At 43.9% G+C, this 27,634-nt stretch overlaps 1 protein-coding gene across 4 annotated transcripts in view; it reads right to left on the bottom strand.

The window, feature by feature from the left end:
- Window positions 1-27,634, bottom strand: part of GARRE1 (granule associated Rac and RHOG effector 1) — a 104,309-nt gene that overhangs the window by 56,539 nt on the left and 20,136 nt on the right. For 3 of the 4 annotated variants that reach the window (XM_039465597.2, XM_074386574.1, XM_003937330.4), the window contains exon 2: window positions 1,692-2,980. In XM_039465597.2, the coding sequence (XP_039321531.1) occupies window positions 1,692-2,186 (495 nt within the window). In that variant the 5' untranslated portion in view covers window positions 2,187-2,980. Of the gene's footprint in view, window positions 1-1,691; window positions 2,981-6,908; window positions 7,279-27,634 lie in introns of those variants that run through there. The other variant, XM_074386575.1, reaches the window with a different exon arrangement.

The raw sequence follows: 27,634 nt of genomic DNA on the forward strand, positions 1-27,634 counted from the left end.
AAAGCAGTGTTAGTTAGTCAGTCATCTCAATCATCAGATCTGACTCAAAAGATGGTTGATTTTTTGGCCGGGCGCGGTGGCTCAAGCCTGTAATCCCAGCACTTTGGGAGGCCGAGGCGGGTGGATCACAAGGTCGAGAGATCGAGACCATCCTGGTCAACATGGTGAAACCCCGTCTCTACTAAAAATACAAAAAAATTAGCTGGGCTTGGTGGCGCGTGCCTGTAATCCCAGCTACTCAGGAGGCTGAGGCAGGAGAATTGCCTGAACCCAGGAGGCAGAGGTTGTGGTGAGCCGAGATCGCGCCATTGCACTCCAGCCTGGGTGACAAGAGCAAAACTCCGTCTCAAAAAAAAAAAAAAAAAAAAAAAAAGATGGTTGATTTTAACCCCAGGATGGGGTAAGGAACATTCTTCTTCCTAGGACCTTATATCCAGGAACTTCACACGGATGTATGACGATTAACTCCCTGAGCAGCTAAAAGTAATTTTTTTTTCCAAGACATAGTTTCAATCTCATTGCCCAGGGTGGAGTGCAATGGCATGACCTCGGCTCACTGCAACCTTCACCTCCTGGGTTCAAGCAATTCTCCTGCCTCAGCCTCCCAAGCAGCTGGGATTACAGGTGCCCACCACCACACCCAGCTAGTTTTTTTGGTATTTTTACTAGAAATGGCGTTTCATCATGTTGGCCAGGCTGGTCTGGAACTCCTGACTTCAGATGATACACCTGTCTCGGCCTCCCAAAGTGCTGGGATTATAGGCATGAGCCACCTTGCCTGGCCAGTAATTTTTTAAATCTATCTAATAAATATAATAAATCAAAGTTTAACAAATCATTTCCTAAATGAAGACAACAAAAAATCATCATCATTTTGAATGAAACTTGTAATCTAATCTTACATTGTAATCTAGAGCCCTGAAAAAATATTTAATTTTAACTATCAAAGACCCCAAGAAATGTACTAAGACTGAAATACATCTGAATATTAGCAACTGAATTTAGAATTGGAAAAATAATTTATTCTATAAATGTGTGTAGGACTGTCTACAAACCAATGATTCAATATAATAAAAATCTGCAAATAAAGCTCATAATCATATTTAGAATTCTCAATACTCACTAATAACTTTTACCAGTATGGTATTCGAAAATTAGATTCTGACTTGAAAATGTGAAAGACAAAAACATAAAATATAAGCTGATTTGTTTAAAAGTTTTTCTTCTTCTTTTTATTTTGAGACACGATCTCACTCTGTCATCCAGGCTGGAGTACAATGGTACAATCATGGCTCATGGCTCAGTGGAGCCTCAAACTTCTGGGATCAAGCAATCCTCCCACCTCAGCTCTGGGCTTCTGGAGTAGCCAGGACTACAGGTGTGCACCACCCCCAACTAATTATTTTTTAAATTTTTTTGTAGAGACAAGGCCTCACTAAGTTGCCCAAGCTGGTCTCAAACTCCTGAGCTCAAGCGATCCTCCTCCCTTGACCTCCCAAAGTGCTAGACTTAAAGCTACCACACCCATCCTTAACCTACGTAATTTGAAATGAAAGCAATTCAGAACCTGGCATGCACACATTTTTTACAAAGGCTACTATTACAGTGATTCGGAAAAAACTTAAGACAATATCCTCACTTACCTTTGTAATACATTTTCCTACACAAGTATGACACAAAAGATACTCTACCTCAATGTCCTGGAGACTGAATTCCTTTTGATCTGTAAAATTTGCAGCCCCAGCACTAAGTTCCATCAGCATCTTGGCGATCTCTGGCTTTATGGCTGAGGTGAGCCGACTGGCTGCTTCCATGACGTGCTCCTGCACATCTTTGAGCTGCGTGGCTGCCTTTGAGTAGTGAGAGTTTCTGAACACAGTGCTGAAGAGATCTGTGAGGAAAGTACTGGCACGGCAGAAGACGTTCAGGGCATCCAGATACTTGGAAATGCCCTGCTGGATATCAGCGATGGGAGTGGAGTGGGGCATGGCATGGTGGCAGCTGCCTGCAGCGGTCAGACTGCCCAGGGGGGCAGTGGTGGCCGTGGATGCCAGGGGAGCACTCAGTGCTCGGCCCAGCTCAGGCATCGGGTACTGCTGGTGCTGCTGCACCTTCTGCTTGGACCCGCCAAGCAGGAAGCGCCGCTTGTAGTCCATTTTACTGTCCTGGGCGCTGCAGCAATACATGCGGGAGGGGGAAATGTCCCAGTGACCGTGAGCAGGTCAGGGTTCTGATTCTTTTTTCTCTAAACTGTGGCTAGGTATAAAAATAGTGGAGTTCTGCAAATCGAAGTTTTAAAAAAGGCATTTCCATGAGGCAGGTGACCATGTGATCCAACACAGAGGTGAGAAGGACAACACGTTTATATAATTAATATTTTCAGTGTAGGCAGGAGCTCTGACAAAAAATAAAAGATGTCCAAAATGCTGGATAAGAACAATTTAGCATTCTACTCTATTAATAAAAGAATATGCTTGCTGAGAAAAATGTTTACTTCTTTGCAAGAATATTTTGATACTTATATTTACAATGGCAGAAAAATAACTTAACTTTTAAAAATGTAATATAATGTAATACAGCATGTCTTCAATATACCCAAAAAAGTTAGAACCCAAAAACCCAGAAGCTGATCAACAGCAATTTAAAAAGCAGTACAGAATTAATTCACACAAAGTCCTTAAGAAGGAAGATCAAACTTCTGCAGAATTTTGACAGAACCTGCCCGTCAAATCCATTTCCCTGTAAAGCTGCTTGTATGCAACGCTAAAAATCTCCAAATTTCCTGTTTTCTGAAAACAAGTTTGTTTTTTTTTTAAATGGCATGTGTTATTGTAAGTCTCCTCCTCCGTTCCTTTTGTTTGCTGAGGTAGCTGTTTCCTTGTAACATTAAGAAGAGGTGCTTCCAGACTGGGCTGGCCCTCAGTTGTAAAGTCTGAAGCAAAAATGCACAGATGTATTTGTAAGGCTTCTAAGTCATTTCCTGTTAAGGAGGAAAAATAAGATAAAGTGAGGAAAGCTATAGGACAATGAGTAATTCCAGACAATAATGCCCACGAAGCTATTATCCACACAGGTGGGCTACAAATGAGTAAGAAATCATATTAAAACCTTAGAGGAGCAAGTATAATAGTACAAAAGTTTAAATACATTTCACTGAAAGTCACATTTACTACATATTTAAGTTATTCTATTTATCTTTTTGAGATGAAGTCTTGCTCTGTCACCCAGGCTGGAGTGCAGTGGCATGGTCTCGGCTCACCACAACCTCCACCTCCCAGGTTCCAGCAATTCTCCTGCCTCAGCCTCCTGAGTAGCTGGCATTACAAGCACCCACCATGCCTGGCCAATTTTTGTATTTTTAGTAAAGATGGGGTTTCGCCATGCTGGCCAAGCTGGTCTTGAACTCCTGACCTCAGGTAATCCACCTCCCAAAATGCTGGGATTGCAGGCATGGGCCACTGCGCCTGGCCAACTTTTTTTTTTTTTTTTGAGAGACAGAGACTCTCTCTGTTACCCAGGGCTGGAATGCAGTGGCATGACCTTGGCTCACTGCAGCCTCGAAAGCCTGGATCCAAACAATCCTTCTGCCTCAGTCTCCAGAGTAGCTGGGACTACAGACATACCACTATGCTTAGTTAATTTTTGTATTTTTTGGTAGAGACGAGGTTTCACCATGTTGCCCAGGCTGGTCTCAAACTCCTGAGCAAGTGATCCTCCCACCTCAGCCCAAAATGCTGAGATTACAGGCATGAGCTACCATGCTTGACCCAATCTTCAACTTCAACCTATGTAATGGTGGTATATAGTTTGGTCTACTTACTGATAACCAGGTTTTCTTTCTTTCCATTTTCCTTTTTTTTTTGAGACAGAGTTTCGCTCTTGTTACCCAGGCTGGAGTGCAATGGTGCGATCTCGGCTCACCGCAACCTCCGCCTCCTGGGTTCAGGCAATTCTCCTGCCTCAGCCTCCTGAGTAGCTGGGATTACAGGCACATGCCACCATGCCCAGCTAATTTTTTGTATTTTTAATAGAGACGGGATTTCACCATGTTGACCAGGATGGTCTCAATCTCTTGACCTTGTGATCCACCCGCCTTGGCCTCCCAAAGTGCTGGGATTACAGGCTTGAGCCACCGCGCCCGGCCTCCATTTTCCTTTTTTGAATATATAATTAAATGTAACTCGGCTGGGCGCGGTGGCTCAGACCTATAATCCCAGCACTTTGGGAGGCCAAGGCAGGTGGATCACGAGGTCAAGAGATCGAGACCATCCTGGTCAACATGGTGAAACCCCATCTCTACTAAAAATACAAAAAAATTAGCTGGGCATGGTGGTGTGTGCCTGTAATCCCAGCTACTCAGGAGGCTGAGGCAGGAGAATTGCCTGAACCCAGGAGACGGAGGTTGCGGTGAGCAGAGATCACGCCATTGCACTCCAGCCTGGGTAACAAGAGCGAAACTCTGTCTCAAAAGAAAAAAAAAGAAAAAGAAAAAAAAAATGTAACTCATACTTCGTCACTTATGGCCAACTACGATAGTTCTTTTGTATTTTTATGATTGTGTCAGCAACACAGAAACTAGGCAGGTTACAAAGGCAAGAGATGAGAATAACACTGTGAATACAAACATTTACATAAAGTCGCTAAAACAACCACTATTTATGGTTCTATGTTCAACATAATTTCAGCTCTTTAAAAAAATCTCATAAACTTTTCAGGAAACAAATATCAAATGGCTACTTATAAAAAAATTGTTCCCAAATGTTCCTTTTTCATGACAAATAAGGCAATCACATCTATCCGCACCGGAGTGCTCCACAATGAAAAGATTCAGATGTACAACAGAACCACTCTACAGGAATGCTGAAGGGGGCCAGGCTGTTCCCATAGGGACTGTGGCCTCTGAAGGAAAACCTTCACCTGAGTTAGCCATAGCGAGTATCATGTGCAGCCCTGAGAAGCACTCTATCTTTGTTCAGTGATGCAGCAGCTTCCTAGTTCCTCTACTGCGGGTGCTTCTGGCTCTAGGAGAGCCTGCCCCGATTCCTTTGACAGACCTAGGAGGCCAAGTGAGACCTATACGCTTACATAATTTTAAAAAAACACAATCATTAAACTCTTTTTCATTTTACATACTTCCAAACTTTCTCTAAATGAAACTTAAAATGCTTAAAATTATATTATTTCACCAAATTCATCTACAGATTCAACACAATCTCTATTAATTTTCTTTTATTTTTATTTATTTAGTTATTTATTTGAGACAGTTGTGCTCTGTCACCCAGGCTGGAGTGCAGTGCCACAATTTCAGCTCACTGCAACCTCCACCTCTGGGATTCAAGTGACTCTCCTGCCTCAGCCTCCCAAGTAGCTGGGATTACAGGCATGCGACACAACGCCCAGTTTTGTTTTTTTAGTAGAGATGGGGTTTCACCACATTGGCCAGGTTGGTCTCACACTCCTGGCCTCAAGTGATGCATCCACCTCGGCCTCCCAGAGTGCTGGGATTACAGGCATGAGCCTCTGAGCTGGCCTCAAAATCTAAACTACTTTTTATACAGAAATAGGCAAGCTGACCCCAAAATTCATTTGGAAACCAGGAGTGGTAGTATATGCCTGCAGTTCTAGCTACTTACGTGGGCAAGGTGAGAGCATCACCTGAGCCCAGGAGTTCAAGAGCAGCCTGGGCAACACTGCAAGACCCTGTCTCTAAAAATAAAAGATGATAAAACTAAGTCCTAAAATTCATATAAAAATGTGACAGATCTGCTCTTGGCATACACTGCAGAGGAAATAAAAAAAAAGAAAAAGAAAAAAAAAAAGAAAAATGTGAGGGATCTAGGATGACCAAAACAAACACTGAAAGAAAAAATGTTGTAAAAGATATTTCTTGATTTCAAAATCTACTATAAAGCTACAGATCCCAAAGCAGTGAAATACTGGGATAAGGGAAGATGTATAAATCAATGGAATAGAAGTCCAGAAATAAACCCATATATCTATAATCAACTGATTTTAGACTAGGATGCCAAAAACACCCAATGTCCAATGGGGAAAGAACAGTCTCTTCAATAAATGTTGATGGGATAACTATATATCCACATGCGAAAGAATGAATCTGGACCCCTTACCTCACATCATATACAAAAATTAGACTGGTATAGTGGCTCGTGTCTGTAATCCCAGCACTTTGAAGGGCTGAGACAGAAGGATCACTTGCAGCCAGGAATTTGAGACTAGTCTGAACAGCAGAGCAAGACCTTGTCTCCACAAAAAATTTTTAAAAATTAGCTGGCCACAGTGGTGTGCACTTATAGTCTCCACTACTTGGGAGGCTGAGGAAATAGGATCTCTTGGACCAGGAGTTCGAAGCAGCAGTGAGCCATGATTATGTCACTGCACTATAGCCTGGGTGATAAAGCAAGAGAGACCCTGTCTCAAACAAAACAAAATAAAACACCAGCAGACATAAGATTCATGAAAATAAAAGCCTAAAAAGAAAGGAGAGGGAAATTATATCATCAAAAATGCAGAATAAGGACTTCACCCTACCAAAATTCTCTACTCCATAAAAACAATTAGAAATTGGTGAAATAATCAGAATCAACTTTTTCAGAACTCAAAATAGGCTTTCAGCAAACTGGGGATAATATACTGAAGACAAATAGCTGAATCCTGGTAAGAACAGTGAGTTTTGTAGCATTTTAACTTGACTGACTCCCATTCTCAGCTCTCCAGCTCCATAACAGCCTTGAAAACTAGCAGCTGCATCCACACTGCAGACTAGAAGACTGGCAGTTACCAGAGGAAGCAGAACTGGGCTATAGCTCCTTCAAAGTACCATTCCTTTTTATTTGACCTGCCTGGTGGTTCCCCAAAAGACCCCATTTGCAAAGATCTCTGTATTTTACCTGACTTAGAGCTCATCTGGAGAGGGAGAAGGATCTGATTTTCAGAGTTGCCATGTTATATCATTTAAAACGTCCAGTTGGCTGGCCACAGTGGCTCCTTCTGGGAGGCCGAGGCAGGCAAATCACCTAAAGTCAGGAGTTCAAGACCAGCCTAGCCAACATGGTGAAACCCTGTGTCTAGGCCAGGCGCGGTGGCTCAAGCCTGTAATCCCAGCACTTTGGGAGGCCGAGGCGGGTGGATCACAAGGTCAAGAGATCGAGACCAACCTGGTCAACATGGTGAAACACCGTCTCTACTAAAAATACAAAAAATTAGCTGGGCATGGTGGCGCGTGCCTGTAATCCCAGCTACTCGGGAGGCTGAGGCAGGAGAATTGCCTGAACCCAGGAGGCGGAGGTTGCGGTGAGCCGAGATCGTGCCATTGCACTCCAGCCTGGGTGACAAGAGCAAAACTCCGTCTCAGAAAAAAAAAAAAAAAAAAAAAAAAAAGAAGAAACCCTGTGTCTATTAAGAATACAAAAAAAAAGCCGAGCGCGGTGGCTCACACCTGTAATCCCCAGCACTTTGGGAGGCTGAGGCGTGTGGATCACGAGGTGAAGAGATAGAGACCATCCTGGTCAACAAGGTGAAACTAAAAATACAAAATATTAGCTGGGCATGGTGGCGCATGCCTGTAATCCCAGCTACTCAGGAGGCTGAGGCAGGAGAATTGCCTGAACCCAGGAGGCAGAGGTTGCGGTGAGCCGAGATCGCGCCATTGCACTCCAGCCTGGGTAACAAGAGCGGAAACTCCGTCTCAAAAAAAAAAGAAAGAATACAAAAAAAATTAACCAGGCATGATGGCGCACACCATAGTCCCACCTACTCAAGCGGCTTAGGCAGAATTGCTTGGATCATGCCACTGCACTCCAGCCTGGGTGACAGAGCAAGACTCTGTCTAAAGTAGCAGTAATAATAATAATAATAAAAATAATAAAATAAAAATGTCCAGTTTTCAACAAGAAATTGAAAGACACACAAAGAAACAAGAAATACAGCTCATATGAAAGGAAAAAACAGAAACTCTTCCTAAGGGAAGCCCAGACAATGGACTTACCAAAGACTTTAAGTCAGCTACTTTACATTCAAAGAACTAAAAGAAACCACATCTAAAAAAATGTAAGGGAAATGTAAGAGAGCAACAGAGGATGGAACTTCTGTAACAGATTCACTCTCACAATAAACGACTCCTGTGATTATGTCATTAATCTATTCAGGAGAACAAGGGCCTTCATGATGTAATCTTTTTTTTTTTTTTTTTAAACAGAGTCTTGCTTCATCCGCAGGCGCCAGGCTGGAGTGCAATGGCGCAATCTCGGCTCACTGCAACCTCCGCCTCCCAGGTTCAAGCAATTCTCCTGCCTCAGCCTCCCGAGTAGCTGGGACTACAGGAGGTAGCTGGGCCACCATGCCCAGCTAATTTTTTTTTTTTTCTTTTAAAGATGGGTTTCGGGCTGGGCGCGGTGGCTCAGGCCTATAATCCCACCACTTTGGGAGGCAGAGACGAGTGGATCACCAGATCGAGAGATAGAGACCATCCTGGTCAACATGGTGAAACCTCGTCTCTACTAAAAATACAACGATTAGCTGGGCATGTTGGCGCATGCCTGTAGTCCCAGCTACTCCAGCGGCTGAGGCAGGAGAATTGATTGAACCCAGGAGGCGGAGGTTGCCATGAGCCAAGATCACACCATTGTATTCCAGCCTGGGTAACAAGAGTGAAACTCTGTCTCAAAAAATAAATAAATAAGGCCGGCCGCAGTGGCTCAAGCCTGTAATCCCAGCACTTTGGGAGGCCGAGGCGGGTGGATCACGAGGTCAAGAGATCGAGACCATCCTGGTCAACATGGTGAAACCCCATCTCTACCAAAAATACAAAAAATTAGCTGGGCATCGTGAAGCATGCCTGTAATCCCAGCTACTCAGGAGGCTGAGGCAGGAGAATTGCCTGAACCCAGGAGGAGGAGGTTGCGGTGAGCCGAGATCGCGCCATTGCACTCCAGCCTGGGTAACAAGAGTGAAACTCCGTCTCAAAAAATAAATAAATACGGAGTTTCACCATGTTGGCCAGGGTGGTCTCAATCCCCTGACCTTGTGATCCACCCTCCTCAGCCTCCCAAAGTGCTGGGATTACAAGTGTGAGCCACCGCGCCCAGCCTATTTTTGTATTTTTAGTATAGATGGGGTTTCACCCTGTTGGCCCAGAGTTACTTCTTGTTCACAAAAATTCAATGTGGGTCTGGCGGCCCTTCTTCGGCTTAAAGAGACACCAGTAGAACTCGTGTCTCTCATGGTTGCCCAGCAGAGAAAAAGAGAGTCAAAACTTATACCCACTCTTTACTACTTCCCACTGAAAGTGACACACATCACCTCCCTTCAAAGCCCTCTGGCCAGAAGTGGTTGCATGATACCAATTCCACTACAAGAGAGGTTGAGAAATGTAGGGGAACATACAGAATAGTGGGCAAGCACTACAGTCTGCCACAGTTATCCACACAGCCCAGCTATGTGTTGTATGGTTCTGCCCAGATGAAACCTCCCAGGCTCCGGTGATCCTCTTACTGCAGCCTCCCCAGTAGCTGGGACTACAGGCACATGCCACCATGCCCAGCTAATTATTATTATTATTTTAATAAAATTCTTCCTAATGCTGTCTAAATATTTTTCACATGCTTCCCCAACCCCATATTTATCTGCCTGACAAGCTAAAATATGTTCAATCCATTTAAGGACATTTCTTTTCCATATTTTCTTAAAAAGAATTTTCACTGGGAAAACATTCACCATTTATGAATCCACTATTCATGCTGCATGGAAATAAATACGCATTGTGAAAAACCTCAGAAGTTAGTGTAGCCAAGACTTGTGAGATTTGTCATGTATTTCTAAGTTTTAATGTTACTTAAAACTATCAAATACACAGCAGAAAAGAACATTTTAAGTAACATCTTTTCAACATCATAATAATTTGCAAAGGTTCTCAATAAATTAAAACTGAATTCAGCCATAATTATATCATTTAAAATATTCATTTCTGCAATTAAAGTAATCAGTGATTTCTATTTCAGGCAATAAAGAACATGCTTGAAACTGATGGGCCGGGCGCAGTGGCTCAAGCCTGTAATCCCAGCACTTTGGGAGGCCGAGGCGGGTGGATCACGAAGTCAAGAGATCGAGACCATCCTGGTCAACACGGTGAAACCCCGTTTCTACTAAAAATACAAAAAATTAGCTGGGCATGGTGGCACGTGCCTGTAATCCCAGCTACTCAGGAGGCTGAGGCAGGAGAATTGCCTGAACCCAGGAGGTGGAGGTTGCGGTGAGCCGAGATCGTGCCATTGCACTCCAGCCTGGGTAACGAGAGCGAAACTCCGTCTCAAAAAAAAAAAAAAAAAAAAAAAAGAAACTAGATGAAGTCCAGAAGCGGTGCTTCATGCCTGTAACGCTAACATCTTGAGAGGCCAAGATAGGCAGATCACTTGAGGCCAGGAGTTCGAGACCAGCCTGGGCAACATGGTGAAACCCTGTCTCTACTAAAAATACAAAAATTTAGCCCAGCATGGTAGCACATGCTGGTAATTCCAGCTGTTTGGGAGGCTGACGCACGAGAATCACTTGAACCCAGAAGGTGGAGGTTGCAGTGAGCCGAGATTGCGCCATTGCACTCCTGCCTGGGTGACTGAGTGAGACTCGGTCTTAAAAAAAAAAAAGGAGGACGGGTGCGGTGGCTCAGGCCTGTAATCCCAGCACTTTGGGAGGCCGAGGTGGGTGGATCACGAGGTCAAGAGATCGAGATCATCCTGGTCTACATGGTGAAACCCCGCCTCTACTAAAAATACAAAAAACTAGCTGGGCATGGTGGCACGTGCCTGTAGTCCCAGCTACTCGGGAGGCTGAGGCAGGAGAATTGCTTGAACCCAGGAGGTGGAGTTTGCGGTGAGCCGAGATCGCGCCATTGCACTCCAGCCTGGGAAACAAGAGCGAAATTCCATCTCAAAAAAAAAAAAAAAGGAAACTAGATAAAGACTCGTTATAAGAAGATTTTTTTCTTATACCTGTAATTAACAAGACATGAAAAGTGGTCTGTTATCCTGAGAAAATCTCTTGAAGCACTTCCCTTTAGTACTGACTGGGCACAGTGGCTCATGCCTGTAATCCCAGCACTTTGGGAGGTTGAGGCGGGTGGATAACAAGGTCAAGAGACAGAGACCATTCTGGCCAACATGAAACCCCATCTCTACTAAAAGTACAAACATTAGCTAGGCGCAGTAGTTCATGTCTGTAATTCCAGCATTCTGGGAGGCTGAGGTGGGCAGATCATAAGGTCGGGAGTTTGAGACCAGCCTGACCAACATAGTGAAACCCCATCTCTACTAAAAATACAAAAAAAATTAGCTGGGCGTGGTGGTACACACCTGTAATCCCAACTACCTCAGGAGGCTGAGGCAGGTGCATCATTTAAACCCTCGAGGTGGAGGTTGCAGTGAACCACGATTGTGCCGCTGCACTCCAGCTTAGGTGATAGAGTGAGACTCAGTCTCAAAAAATAAATAAAGAAACAGACAGACAGAGTAATGAGTGAAGAAGAGAATGGCCTTGGGTGCCTGATTAACTGAGTCAGATCCTGGCTCTTCCAGGATCAACTTTGACCTTTAGCAAGTTCCTTAACCTCTCTCTGCCTCAGTTTCGTTGTCTGTAAAATTAGGATAACAGTAACCACTGTGATTGAGTTAAATGGGTTTACACACATAAAGCACTTAGAATGATGTCTGTTGGCCGGGTGTGGTGGCTCATGCCTGTAATCCCAGCACTTTGGGAAACTGAGGCAGGCAGATCACAAGGTCAAGAGATGGAGACCATCTTGAACAACACAGTGAAACCCCATCTCTACTGAAAATACAAAAAAATTAGCTGGACATGGTGGCGCATGCCTATAGTCCCAGCTACTTGGAAGGCTGAGGCAGAAGAATTGCTTGAACCCAGGAGGCAGAGATTGCAGTGAGCCAAGATCACGCCACTGCACTACAGCCTAGGCCGCAGTGCGAAACTCCATCTCAAAAAAAAAAAGGAATGATGTCTGTCATGTATTATGCTTGATGATGATGTTATTATCGTTCCTGCAAAGCAAGAAAAAATAAGCAGGCCTTGTTATTTCTGCTTGTCTGGAAAAAAGTTACTGACAAGAAAGGTCTTGAAAAGTTACCCAATACCTGAATCAAACAGAAATCTACCAATCCCAGGACAGGAAGCATCACACACTTCAGTGATAACTAACTTGTGCTTACATGGACTAAGCAGCTACAAAGAGAAATGTAATCCCTGAATTAATTAAGTTTTTCCATCTGACTAAAAATTGATAGCCATGATTTGTGAATACAGAGAATAATTTTAGATCCATTTTAGTCCTTAAGCCAATAGAGAAAACAGGGTGGCAACCAGTCCTGCTGTCAGAAATGGGATAACATGCCGGGCGCGGTGGCTCAAGCCTGTAATCCCAGCATTTGGGAGGCCGAGGCGGGTGGATCACAAGGTCAAGAGATCAAGACCATCCTGGTCAACATTGTGAAACCCCGTCTCTACGAAAAATACAAAAAATTAGCTGGGCATGGTGGCGCGTGCCTGTAATCCCAGCTACTCAGGAGGCTGAGACAGGAGAATTGCCTGAACCCAGGAGGCGGAGGTTGCAGTGAGCCGAGATCGCGCCATTGCACTCCAGCCTGGGTAACAAAAGTGAAAAACTCTGTCTCAAAAAAAAAAAAAAAGAAATGGGATAACATAATGGAGCTTCATTTCAAAACGATAGGCTAAATAAACAGGCATGTGCAATTAATTACCTCCCCATCCTCCCCAAATCCCAATGACATAACAATAAAGACATTCACAAGGGAACTGCAGCAAAACAGTAATAAAAAGGTCTGAGGGCCACAGTCTATTTAAATGCAGGCCATTTACTAGATGGAGAGAAAGCAGAGGAAACTATATTACAAGACAGACCAGAGCAAAGCTGGGCACTTTCTAGACCATGCAGGGCCAAAGGATGACAGAGAGGTAGAATCCTTTTTCCTGGAGGGGCTGGATAAATGCCCAGCTTTGAGTCAGCAGGTATAGAAATACAGAGTGGGAAAGCAGCTAATCAACCTGATTTGATCTGTATTTCCCATTCCTGATCACTGAATCAGCCAACTCTCACTAAGGCAAGAGGACTATTGGGAGAACAGAGGGAACTCCTGCAAATTACCTACATAAATGACCCAGTTCTTCATTGATAAGGATCAACAGACAATGAAGGAAAACCAAAAGGACAAAAAAGGACAACTAAGATGAAAAGCTTATCAGACTTCAAAAGAAACATATACTTTAGGTCCTAGAAAAACACCTGAAAAGAAATTCTGACTGGTATCCTCCGAGTTGAAAGATAGTGCATCCTTAAAACAAAAGCAAACAGATCATAAAGGAAGTAAAAATCAACAATGAATTCTTGGAAATAAGAAATATGATTGCCAAGATAAAAACAATGGAAGAACTAAAATGGGAATGAAGTAAGGTATAGGGGATACAAAAACACACAGACACACATGCTTGTAGCTTTTTTTTTTTTTTTGAGACGGAGTTTCGCTCTTGTTACCCATCCTGGAGTGCAATGGCGCCATCTCGGCTCACCACAATCTCCGCCTCCTGGGTTCAGGCAATTCTCCTGCCTCAGCCTCCTGAGTAGCTGGGATTACAGGCAAGTGCCACCATGCCCAGCTAATTTTTTGTATTTGTAGTAGAGACGGGGTTTCACCATGTTGACCAGGATGGTCTCGATCTCTCGACCTCGTGATTCACCCGCCTCGGCCTCCCAAAGTGCTGGGATTACAGGCTTGAGCCACCGTGCCCGGCGCTTGTAGCTTTTAAAATAAGCCATGGGAGAATAAACCCAAAACCAACAAAAATGTTTACCCACAAAGTATAGAGAAGAACAAAGACAAGGAGGAGAGCCAGACTTCTTTCAATCTGTCTTGCTTATGGTTTTATCTTTAGAACTACGTAAATATTTTGGCCGGGCACTGTGGCTCACGCCTGTAATCCCAGCACTTTGGAAGGCCAAGGCGGACAGATCACCTGAGGTCAGGAGTTCAGGACCAGTCTGACCAACATGGAGAAACCCTGTCTTTAAAAAAAATAAAATTAGGCCGGGCGCGGTAGCTCAGCCTGTAATCCCAGCACTTTGGGAGGCCGAGGCGGGTGGATCACGAGGTCAAGAGATCGAGACCATCCCGGTCAACATAGTGAAACCCCGTCTCGGCTGGGCGCGGTGGCTCAGCCTGTAATCCCAGCACTTTGGGAGGCCGAGGCGGGTGGATCACGAGGTCAAGAGATCGAGACCATCCCGGTCAACATGGTGAAACCCCGTCTCTACTAAAAATACAAAAAATTAGCTGGGCATGGTGGCACGTGCCTGTAATCCCAGCTACTCAGGAGGCTGAGGCAGGAGAATTGCCTGAACCCAGGAGGCGGAGGTTGCAGTGAGCCGAGATCGCGCCATTGCACTCCAGCCTGGGGTAACAAGAGCGAAACTCTCTCTCAAAAAAAAAAAAAAAAAAAAAGAAAGAAACCCCGTCTCTACTAAAAATACAAAAAATTAGCTGGGCATGGTGGCGTGTGCCTGTAATCCCAGCTACTAAGGAGGCTGAGGCAGGATAATTGCCTGAACCCAGGAGGCGGAGGTTGCGGTGAGCCGAGATCACGCCATTGCACTCCAGCCTGGGGTAACAAGAGCGAAACTCTGTCTCAAAAATAAATAAATAAATAAATAAATAAATAAATAAATAAAATATTAAAAAAAAAGAACCATGTAAATATTTTATATATGCAAAAAGCAAATAGAAAAAAGAAAATATCCCTAAAAATTAAATGAAAGACAAATGAATCTTTATTATTTACCAAATTAGTGACACAGTCACACAGAGAGGAATTATTTCAAGTTTAAAACTGTGTTTTGGCCAGGTATAGTGGTTCATGCCTGTAATCTCAGCACTTTGGGAGGCTGAGGTGGGAGGATTCCTCGAGAGTTCAAGACCAGCCTGGGCAACACAGCGAGACCCCATCTATATAAAAAACAAACAAAATTATCCAGACATGGTGGTGCATGCCTGAAGTCCCAACTGCTAATGAGGCTGAAATGGGAGGATCACCTGAGCCCAGGTGGTGGAGGCTGCAGTGAGCCAACACGGCACTTCTACACTCCAGCCTGGGTGACAGAGTAAGATGGTCTCCATCAAATTAGTCAATCAATAAAACTGTGTTTTGACTGACCTCTCTGGTGCTACTGTCAACAAACGGGAAAAGACAAATATAAAATCAGAGATATAAAAATCCCTTAATCCTTTACTTGAGTTGGAAGTAAATCAGTCTGAAATCATGATTCATCTTTTTCTTTCCAAAAAGTATGTATTTTCTAGTTCTACTAAAAACAAAACCTACAAGGAATTCACATCCTAGTTGAAATTAACGCCCCTAATACCATATCCCACCAAAAGAATCAGAACTACTTAAAGAAATGGCTGATTCTGGATCTTGTATCAGAAATTTTTCTCATAAGCCCTAGACTTCTTGTCAAGCCAGAAAGCAGGGAACTCACACAAGACTACTCATGTCAAAAGCACTTAGAATCAACCCCAAAATAAGTTCCATTAATGATCAATAATGGGACAACTTAAGCTTCAAAAAGAATAACCATTTGGGGTAAAAATCATTAAACATATACTGAGTTCAGACTTGGCAATAATTTCTTGGATATGACATCAAAAGCACAGGCAACAAAAAACAGATAAACTAGACTTCCAAATTAAAACTTTTATGCATCACAGGACATTACAAACATAGAAAAAAGGCAATGCAAAGAAGAAAATATTTGTAAATCACTTATGGGAAAAGGAATTAATATCCAAAATATATAAAAAAGAACACCTATAACTCAACCACAAAAATCCAATTTTTAAATGGGCAAAGGACTTTAATAGACTTTTGTCCTAATAAATATACAAACAGCCAATAAGCACATGAAAAGATGCTCAACATCACTAACCACTAGTGATATAGTTTAGATCTGTGTCCCCACCCAAAACTCATGTTGAAAAGTAATTCCCAAGGTTGGAGATAGAACCTGGGAGGTGGTGACTGGATCATGTGATAGATTTTCCTCTTTCTACTGTGTCTCAGCAGTGAGTGGGTTCTCATGAGACCTGGTTGTTTAAAAGTGGGTAGCACATCCCTCCTCTCTCTTGGTCCTGCTTCTGCCATTTAAGATGCCTGCTCCACTTTGCCTTAGCTCCTTGAAACCTCCCCAGAAGCAGACGCTGCCATGCTTCCTGTACAGCCTGCAAAACCATGAGCCAATTAAACCACTTTTTTTAAATAAATTACCCAGTCTCAGGTATTTCTTTACAGTAACACAAGAACGGACAGTACAAATAGAGAATAATATAACTAGGGAAATGTAAATCCAAACCACAGTGAGATACCACTTCATATCCCATTAGGATGGCTACTGTCAAAATAAACAAAACACAGGAAGTAAGTGCTGGCCAATGCCAGGTTGGGCAACATGGAGAAACCCCGTCTCTACTCTACTAAAAATAAAAAAAAATTAGTCAGGCATGGTCCCAGCTACTTGGAAGGCTGAGGTGGGAGGATCATCTGAGCCTGGGAGGTAGAGGTTGCAGTTAGCCAAGACTGCCCTGGGCCACTGCACTCCAGCCTGGGCCATAGAGTGAGACACTGTTTCAAAAACAAAATCAAACAAAACAAAAAGTGCTGGCAAGGACATGGAGAAACTGGAAGCCCTGTATGTTGCTAGTGGGAATATAAAATAGTACAGCCACTGTGGAAAACAGTATGGTGCTTCCTTAAAAATTAAACATAGAATTTGTGATTCTATATGATTCAGCAATTCCACTTCTGCGTATATACCCAAAATAATTGAAAGCATGGACTTAAACAGGTATTTCTTCATCCATGCTCACAGATGCATTATTCAAAATAGTCAAAAGGTAGAAACAATCCAAATGTCCATGGACAGATGAACAGATAAACAAATGTGGGCCGGGCGCGGTGGCTCAAGCCTGTAATCCCAGCACTTTGGGAGGCCGAGGCAGGCGGATCACGAGGTCAAGAGATCGAGACCATCCTGGTCAACATGGTGAAACCCCGTCTCTACTAAAAATACAAAAAATTAGCTGGGCATGGTGGCGTGTGCCTGTAATCCCAGCTACTCAGGAGGCTGAGGCAGGAGAATTGCCTGAACCCAGGAGGCGGAGGTTGCAGTGAGCCGAGATCGCGCCATTGCACTCCAGCCTGGGTAACAAGAGCGAAACTCCGTCTCAAAAAAAAAAAAAAAACAAATGTGGTATATCCATACAAGGGACTATTATTTAGCACTAAACAGGAGGAAAAGCTGAGAGCAGTGGCTCATGCCTGTAATCATAGCACTTTGGGAGGCTTAGGTAGGAAGATTGCTTGAGGCCAGTTTGAGACTAGCCTGGGCAACATAGTGAAATCCTGTCTTTAGAAAAAAATTAAAAATTGGCTGGATATAATGGCCCACACTTGTAGTTCCAGCTACTCGGGAGGCTGAGGCATGAGGATCACTTGAACCCAAGTGTTTGAGGCTGCAGTGAGCTTGACTGCACCACTACACTCCACCCTGGGTAACAGAGTGAGACTCTTTTGTCAGTAAAAAAAAATTTTAAGGAAAGGAATTCTAATAACATGCTCCAACATGGATGAACCTTGGAGACACTAAAGGACAAATATTGTGTCATTCCACATAATATAAGGTGCCTAAAATAGTTAAATTTTTAGAGACAAAAAGTCGAAGAGAGGTTGTTCCCAGGAGCTGACAGAAGGGGAAAATGGGGAGTTACTGTTTAATGGGCAAGACCTTTTTTTTTTTTTTTTTTGAGATAGAGTCTTGCTTTGTCGCCCAGGCTGGAGTGCTAGTGGCGCAATCTTGGCTCACTGCAACCTCTGCCTCTTGGGTTCAAGCGATTCTCATGCCTCAGCCTCCTAAGTAGCTGGGATTACAGGCTCATGCCACCATGTCTGGCTAATTTTTACATTTTTAGTAGAGATAGGGTTTCACCATGTTGGCTGGCTGGTCTCAAACTTCTGACTTCAGGTAATCCATCCACCTCAGCCTCCCAAAGCGCTGGGATTACAGGCATAAGCCACGGTACCTGGCCAAGACTTTCAGTTTAGGACGTTGAAAAAGCTCTGGAGAATGGATGGTGGTGTCGGTTGTACAACATTGTTAATTTACTTAATGCCACTGAAATACATACTTAAAAATTGTTAAAACTGCAAATTTTGGGTTATGTATATTCTACCACAATAAAAAAATGAGTCCAAAATGACACTAAGAGAAATTCCATTAGTCATCTATCTGTGGAGGTGTTAAGGCACCAAGCTATTATTCTAAAAATTGTTTGGTGGGGGGGTGTGAAATCAAGCATTTATCCTGCTTTTCTTGTTTATATGTGTGTTTTTTTTTTTAAATACTCCATTTAGGAAAGTGCTAAATGCTTAATCAAAGAAAATTAGCTAATAAATACAGAAGAAATGCTATGAAAACTATTATTTTGCAACTCTAATGAAATAGTGGATCCAGCCAATGATTATAAATCATTGTTAAAATGATTCGGTGAAACTTGATGGGGAAGTTTATGATAAAGGAATCAGGCATGATAACATCTGAACTCACTAATTATGTTTACTGTCATTACAGTGGGAAACTAGATACATAATTATATGCCTATCGTTGTGACAAAATAGGAAGTACACAGTACCACCCAAAAAGTATTTTTGCCTAAAATACTGAATCAAAGTCTAATCAAGTCTCTGTATCTAGCAAATAACTTATAGGAAACATGAGAGACAGAGAAACTCCAAATTTCACAAGTTTTTTCTTGGGTCTTTTCAATTGTATTGTTTGTAAGTAACCACTGATCTTATTAGGCTAGGTGAGTTACGATTCTGATAGACCCTTGAGAGCAATTTTTACCAGCTTGATCCTCCAGTTTCATTTTATTCCTTTCTTCCACCAACCTTTTAATCTCTCTTCTGCATGTAGTTTATGAAGAATTTATATCCAATGGTCACTAGCACTTAGAATAAAATCAAACACCTTACTGAGACCTCCACAGCCCTGCCTGCCTCTCCAGCCTCATGTTGTGCCTCCTGACCTTCACTCATCATTCTGCAGTCACACCATTCATCTTCCAGTTCTTCTAGTGCCCCAAGCTCTTTACATGCAGCTGCTTCTATCCAGAAAGCTCCTGCCTCCCTCCTACTCATGACGCTCCCCTATCTCCTTTAGCTCTCAAAACAAGAGCTACACCCACAGAGAAGCCTTCCACAGCCAACCTGTCTAAACTAGGGTCACCTCAACCCTACAATGTTGTCTTGCCTTCATGACAACTTGCAATCATCTTACCAATTTGCACATGTACACCTTACCACCTGGCACATAAGCTCCTAAAAACAGCAGTGGCTTGTTCATAGCTGGATCCTCCCAAGTGTGCTGGCCGACTCTCTGGAAATCTGACATGAATGAGCCATTGTTCCAGTGGTACTGTGGTGCAAACCTGAGAAATTGGCTCCTATGGCAAGCTACCTCTCCACCTGAAAGGTGACTGGCCTGTGGAAACCTGGTAGTGGCTGCAGTATCTATGACCTTAAGACAAATGATACAAGGGAGAAGGCAGAGATCATGGTCTCCACTTCTAAAGTCACAGCCAAGTAACAGGATTATCCAGAATTCTCCTCTCATGCTCAGGCCTGACATGGATGGAGCACACTGGCTACTTCTCTGGGGAGCCTGTCCTTTATCTTTTACAAATCTGTTTATGGCGTCTTCCACTGTACATATACACATATGTACGTACACACACATACACACACACACACACTTGTCCCCTCATTTCTACAAATACGTATGTTTGTACTTTTAAAGTTTCAGGTTTTGAAACTTAATTTACCTTGCCAAAACTGATGATCAAATATGGATGGGCCAGGCAGGGTGGCTCACCCCTGTAATCCCAGCAGTTTGGGAGGCTGAGATAGGCAGATCACCTGAGGTCAGGAGTGTGAGACCAGCCCAGTAGACACGGTGAAACCATGTCTCTACCAAAAATACAAAAATTAGCCAGGCGTGGTGGTGCACAGCTGTAATCCCAGCTACTCAGGAGGCTGAGGCAGGAGAACTGCCTGAACCCAGGAGACACAGATAGGTTGCAGTGAGCCTGAGCTGAGACTGCACCACTGCACTTCAGCCTGGGTGACAGAGCGAGGCTCCATCTCTAAAGAGAAAAAACAAACAAAAAACGATGAATCCTCCAAAGAAGATGTGCCAATACGCATATGAAAAGACATTCAACATCATTAACTATCAGGTATCTACCTGACAGCAAATCAAAACCACAATGAGACAACCACTAGGATGACTATAATCAAATAGACAATAACAAGTGTTAGCAAAAATATAGAGAATCTGGAATCCTCATATACTGCTCAGGGGAATACAAAATGGTACAGACATGTTGGAAAACACAGAGGCAGTTCCTCAAATGGTTAAACCTAAAATTACCACATGATGAAGAAATTCTACTCGTAGGTATATATCCAAGAGAAATGAAGAACATATGCCTACACACCAACCTGCATATGAATGTTTGGAGCAATATTATCACAATAGCCCAAAACTGCAAACAACTCAAATGTCTATCAATTGACAAACGGATAAACAAAATGTAGTATTAACTATACAATGGACTATTATTCAGCCAGGAAAAGGAATAAACTACCAATATGTGGATGAACCTTGAAAACATTATGCAAACTGAAAGAAGCAAGGCCAGGTGCAGTGGCTTACACCTGTAATCCCAGCACTTTGGGAGGCCGAGGTGGGTGGATCACAAGGTAAAGAAATCAAGACCATCCTGGCCAAAATAGTGAAACCCTGTCTCTACCAAAAACACAAAATTTAGCTGGGTGCGGTGGCGCATGCCTGTAATCCCAGCTACTTGAGAGGCTGAGGTGAAGAATCGCTTGAACCCCGGAGACAGAGGTTGCAGTGAGCTGAGATTGTGCCACTGCATTCCAGCCCTGCAACAGAGTGAGACTCTGTCTCAAAAAAAAAAGAAAGCAAGCAAGCCAGACCCAAACGGCTATATTATGAACTATCCCAATTAGGCAAATCCATTGGAACAAAAACTCAATCAACGGTTGCCTGAGGCTGGGGGTGGGGGTGTGGAATGGGGGAAATAAGGAATGACTGCTAATGGGTATATGGTTTATTTGCAGAGTGATGAAAATGTTCTAAAATTGGTGATGGTTGCATAACTCTGAATATACTAAAAACCATTGATTTATATACTTTAAATGGGTAAACTATACAGTATGTGAATTATATTTCAATAAAGCTGCTACAAAAAATATGGAGATGAATCATTCCTAAACAATTCCCTCTTCTAAGGGGAAAAAAAAAAAAACCACAGAAAATGTTCTGTCCTCTCCAATCCACAAAAATGTAAATCCAAATATCTACCCTTGATAATGTGGAGACACTACAGGAAATTCTTTAGGCAGATTAGTGAAGTTATTGTCTATGAAGTTCAAAGCCCAACCACTTCCATGTTTTTAGTCAGTTCAGACTGACTCAAACCATATTTAGAAATGCATTCTAGAAAAATGCTTTGAAGAATTTTACTCTCAACATTCATAAATTTAAAGTATCTATCCAGGCAAGAGAAAAATGTCTGGAAAATTCAGTGCTTTGCTCGGACCCTCCTTAGAACTCTACTTTTTTGGCTCCCTTTATCTGTCACCGCATTACAAAGTGAAGCAACTCTGTAGGCTGCTAGCATGGAAAGATGCTAGCGCTGGCTCCCTTACCGCTCTGGCCATTCTTAGTTGCCCCTTTGAGCCACTCCTCCTCTGACAGACCTTAAGTGCTGTGCCCTGTTTCTTTTTTTTTTTTTTGAGACAGAGTCTTGCTCTGTCACCAGGTGCCAGGCTGGAGTGCAATGGCGCAATCTCGGCTCACTACAATCTCCACTTCCCGGGTTCAAGCAATTCTCCTGCCTCAGCCTCCCGGGTAGCTGGGACTACCGGCACATGCCACCACACCCAGCCAATTTTTTTTTTGTATTTTCAGTAGAGACAGGGTTTCACCATGTTGGCCAGGATGGTCTCGATCTCTTGACCTCGTGATCCGCCTGCCTCGGCCTCCCAAAATGCTGGGATTACAGGCTTGAGCCACTGCACGCGGCCGCTCTCTCTGTTTCTAAGAGCAACATATTCCTTCTGGGAGGATCCCCAAATCCATCTCTCTAGCCCAGATCTTTGTCCTGTGCTCCAAATACCTAACTGCCTAGTGGACAGGTCCCAGAATCAAAGTCCAAAACCAAATGTCCCAAGTCTTTCAATATGCCTTTTCAGTCTTGGAAAATGGCATTATCATCTGCCTACTTGAACAAGGTAGAAACCTGGGAGTTATCTTCTACTCCTCAGTCTCTTTCACATCCGATTAATCATGGAGACTTATCCTTCCTGCCTTTTTTTTTTTTTTTTTTTTTTGAGATGAAGTTTTGCTCTTGTTGCCCAGGCTGGAGTGCAATGGGCTCATCTCAACTCAGTGCAACTTCTGCCTCCCAGGTTCAAATGATTCTCTTGCCCCAGTCTCCTGAGTAGCTGGGATTAAAGGCATGTGCCACCACGCCCTGCTAATTTTGTATTTTTAGTAGAGCTGGGGGTTTCTCCACGTTGGTCAAGCTGGTCTTGAACTCCCAACCTCAGGTATTCGTCCCCGCCTTGGCCTCCCAAAGTGCTGGGATTCCAGGCATGAGCCACTGCATCTGGTCCCTTTCTGCCTTCTTAGTATCTCTCAAGTCCTTTCCCTTCTATCTTCACTGCCATACCAAAGCTACTGTTTCTACCTCCTGCCTAAATTACAGAGGTGCCTCCTGAGTGACCTTCTAAATGCCTGGGCTACTCCCCTCTAGAGTCAATTTGATCAAGACACTGCGCTTAAAATCCACTATGGCTCTCCACTACCCTTCCCAATTTTCCTACATTGCCCCAACACCACCAACTTCCTACATGTGCCATCTTCCCTCCCGCCACCTGGCCACACATTTCATTCCTCTGTCTGGAAAGTTCTCTTGACTCACTCTCATTCCTCTTGGAGGTCTAACTTAGCATCAATTCTTCTGACAAGCCACTTTGACAGACTGAGCGAGGGGTCCCTCTGCTGCCATAACAACCTGTTTTTAGCCACCACTCCCCCTTTTTTTTTTTTTGAGACGGAGTTTCGCTCATTACCCAGGCTGGAGTGCAATGGCGTGATCTCAGCTCACCGCAACCTCTGCCTCCTGGGTTCAGGCAATTCTCCTGCCTCAGCCTCCTGAGTAGCTGGGATTACAGGCACGCGCCACCATGCCCAGCTAACTTTTTGTATTTTTAGTAGAGACGGGGTTTCACCATGTTGAACTTTTATTTTTAGTAGAGATGGGGTTTCACCAGGACGGTCTCGATCTCTTGACCTCGTGATCTACCCGCCTCTGCCTCCCAAAGTGCTGAGATTACAGGCAGGAGCCACCGTGCCCGGCAGTTAGCCCCATTTTAACAATAACTCTGCTGTACTGCAACATACTAGATCACAACTGCCAGTTTGCTGTATTTCCCTGCCACCTCCAACCCCCAGGACCACTGAGCTCATTCAAGACATCCAAGGGTGCTAAGCACATTGTAAACATTTAACAGATACTTGTTGAATTATTGTTTCATCCTCAGTATTTATTTATTTCTTTTTTTTTTTTTTTTTTTTTTTTGAGACGGAGTTTCGCTCTTGTTACACAGGCTGGAGTGCAATGGCGCAATCTCGGCTCACCGCAACCTCCACCCCCTGGGTTCAGGCAATTCTCCTGCCTCAGCCTCCTGAGTAGCTGGGATTATAGGCATACACCACCATGCCCAGCTAACTTTTTGTATTTTTAGTAGAGACGGGGTTTCACCATGTTGACCAGGTTGGTCTCGATCTCTCGACCTTGTGATCCACCCACCTCGGCCTCCCAAAGTGCTGGGATTACAGGCTTGAGCCACCGCGCCCGGCTAATTTTATTTCTTTACAACATTCATGAAGTCACCCTTGCCAACCACAGAGGTAGTAGTTGGATGCTAGAAATAAGGTTCTGCTTAAAATAAATAAAGCTACTGAAGACATTCCACAGCCACACAAGTACTCCCCAAAGAAATGGACCAGTCACTAAGTGTCCATGACATGCCAAGCATTATACTTAGAGCTTTAGGTATCCAATCTCTTCAATCCTCACTAGAACTCTAAATTAAAAACACTGACATTAACTGTGTATAAGAGCCAGGCACTGTGCTATGTACTTTACACGTGTTATCAAATTTATTTATTTTCGAGACAGGGTCTTGGTCTGTTGCTCAGGCTGGAGTGCAGTGGCTCAATCTTGGTTCACTGCAATCATCACCTCCTGGGCTCAAGCGATTGTCTGGCTTCAGCTTCCCAAGTAGCTGGGACTATAGGCACGAGCCACCACATCCGGCTAATTCTTACGATTTTAGTTGAGATGGTTTTCACCATGTTTTAGTCAGGCTGTTCTCAAACTCCTAACCTCAAGTGATGCGACCTTCTCAGCCTTCCAAAGTGCTGGGATTACAGGTATAAGTCAGTGTACTTGGCCGTATTATCAAATTAGGAGGTTATCACAATGACCCCATAAGGTAGGTGAGGCATCTAACCAGGTAAAGTGAGTTCTTCATGTTCTCACCACATGGCTAAGGTAGTGGTCACCACACAGCAGGGTCTGGGACATGGCAACCCCCTCCAGAGGCCGAGCTCTCCATCCTTGCACCACCCCACCTCTGTCAAATATCCAGACCATGGCATTCCATTTACCACTCTTAGGAGATGGTTAAGGCTGTCAGCTTCTTGGAACTGATGGGAAGTTGAGGTAGAGCAATGAAAAGTAAAGTGACCTCTCTCTAAGAGATCATACCCCATATCACTGCTGATGATTCCCAAATTCAACTCTCCAGTCAAGATCTTCCTTTCTAAGGACCAGATCCATGAGACATCTCTGCAGGCTCTTCAAGTTTTACCCTATCACAGCCAGGCATGGTGGCTCACCCTTGGAATCCCAGCAGTTTGGGAGGCCAAGGTGGGTAGATCACCTGAGGTCAGGAATTCAAGACCAGCCTCGCCAACATGGCAAAACCCATCTCTACTAAAAATACAAGAATTAGCTGGACACGGTCATGGTGGCAGGCACCTGTAATTCCAGCTACTTGGGAGGCTGAGGCAGGAGAATCAGTTGAACCCAGGAGGCAAAGGTTGCAGTGAGCCAAGAATGCACACTGCACATCATCATGGGTAACAGTGCAAGACTATGTTTCAAGAAAAAAAAAAAGTTTTACTCTATCATCTTTCCATTTCCCACTTCTCCTGCTGTATTTACTGCCTTGCTTGGTCAAAGGTACTACTAACTTTTAACCTAAACTTAGGGTGTTTCCCAGATGGTCCCTGTCCTGTTCCCTGACCTGTCTAGCGTGTCCTTTCAATCCTGTCAATCCTGTTCCCCACAGTGCCTGTTCTATAGCAACTGCTCCATAAATATTATCTTTTGTTACTACTACATCCTACATGCTTCTCATTCCCTCCTTTACTCTTGTACTACTCAAGAACTTGACTTCCAGAGAAAGCAAGATCAAGGCACAGAAGCTGACGGAATGCCTTCCAAGGAACTTAACTTCTAGAGTAAGCAAGATCAAGGCACAGAAGCTGATAGAATGCCTTCTATGAGGACAAGAAGCCAGCCTGCCAACATCTCAAGCCCTAGCTCCTTTTTTTTTTTTTTTTTGAGACTTGCTCTGTGGCCCAGGCTAGAGTACAGTGGCACGATCATAGCTCACTGCGGCCTTCACCTCCCAGGCTCAAGTGATCCTCCCATCTCAGCCTCCTAAGTAGCTTGGCTAATTTTTATTTTTAAATTTTTTGTAGAGATGGGATCTCCCTACATTGCCCAGGCTGGTCTCAAACTTCTGGGCTCAAGTGATCCTCCTGTCTCGGCTCCCAAAGTGCTGGTACTGCAGACATGAGACACCATGCCCCGTCCCTAGCAATTTCAATGAAAGTGCACAGAAGTGGCTGGGCACGGACCATGTGGAAGGCCAAGGCAGGTGGATCATGAAGTCAGGAGATCAAGAGCAGCCAGGCCAAGCCAGGTGAAGCCCCATCTCTACCAAAAATACAAAAAATTAGCCAAACGTGGTGGCACAAACCTGTAGTCCCGCTATTCAAGAGGCTGAGGCAAGATAATTGCTTGAACCTGGGAGGTGGAAGTTGCAGTGAGCTGAGATCGCCCCACTACACTCCAGCCTGGGCAACAGAGTGGGACTCCATCTCAAAAAATAATTTTTTTTGGCTGGGAGCGGTGGCTCAAGCCTGTAATCCCAGCACTTTGGGAGGCCGAGGCAGGTGGATCACGAGGTCAAGAGATCGAGACCATCCTGGTAAACATGGTGAAACCCTGTCTCTACTAAAAATACAAAAAATTAGCTGGGCATGGTGGCACCTGCCTGTAATCCCAGCTACTCAGGAGTCTGAGGCAGGAGAATTGCCTGAACCCAGGAGGCAGAGGTTGCGGTGAGCCGAGATCGCGCCATTGCACTCCAGCCTGGGTAACAAGAGCGAAACTCCGTCTCAAAAAAAAAAAAAAAAAAAAAAAAAAAGAGCCGGGCGCAGTGGCTCAAGCCTGTAATCCCAGCACTTTGGGAGGCTGAGGCAGGTGGATCAAGACCATCCTGGTCAACACGGTGAAACCCTGTCTCTACTAAAAATACTAAAAATTAGTTGGGCATGGTGGGGTGTGCCTGTAATCCCAGCTACTCAGGAGGCTGAGGCAGGAGAATTGCCTGAACCCAGGAGGCGGAGGTTGCGGTGAGCTCAGATCGCGCCATTGCACTCCAGACTGGGAAACAAGAGTGAAACTCTGTCTCAAAAAAAAAAAAAAAAAAAAAAAATTTTTTTTTAAAGTGCACAGAAGGTATACTTAAACACTAGCTGATAGAGCACAGCATACTCTAAGTAACAAGCTAAGAATTATGAGAATGTCAGATGGAACTAGAAACTAACAAACGGCTTTAATCCCAGGGAACCAAACATTCTACTTTATTCCATTTTATAAATTAGTAATTATTCATTCAGTTCTTTAACACAGTGGTTCTCAACAAGTAGGGAAAAGTATAATTTTGTGTCCCTCCCTGCCTCACCAACATCTGGCAATGTCTGGAGATGTTTTGATTGTCACACTGGACAAGTGCTAGTGGGTAGCATCCACTGAGTAGAGGCCAGAAGTGCTGCTGAACATCCTACAATGCATAGGACAGCCCCTACAAAGAATTATCCACTCCAAAATATCAATAGCGCAGCTCTTAAGAATCCCCGATAGCCGGGCGCGGTGGCTCAAGCCTGTAATCCCAGCACTTTGGGAGGCCGAGGCGGGTGGATCACAAGGTCAAGAGATCGAGACCATCTTGGTCAACAAGGTGAAACCCCGTCTCTACTAAAAATACAAAAAATTAGCTGGGCATGGTGGCGCGTGCCTGTAATCCCAGCTAC

This window comes from Saimiri boliviensis, chromosome 14 (genome assembly GCF_048565385.1).
Source record: "Saimiri boliviensis isolate mSaiBol1 chromosome 14, mSaiBol1.pri, whole genome shotgun sequence".
Lineage (NCBI taxonomy): Eukaryota > Metazoa > Chordata > Mammalia > Primates > Cebidae > Saimiri > Saimiri boliviensis.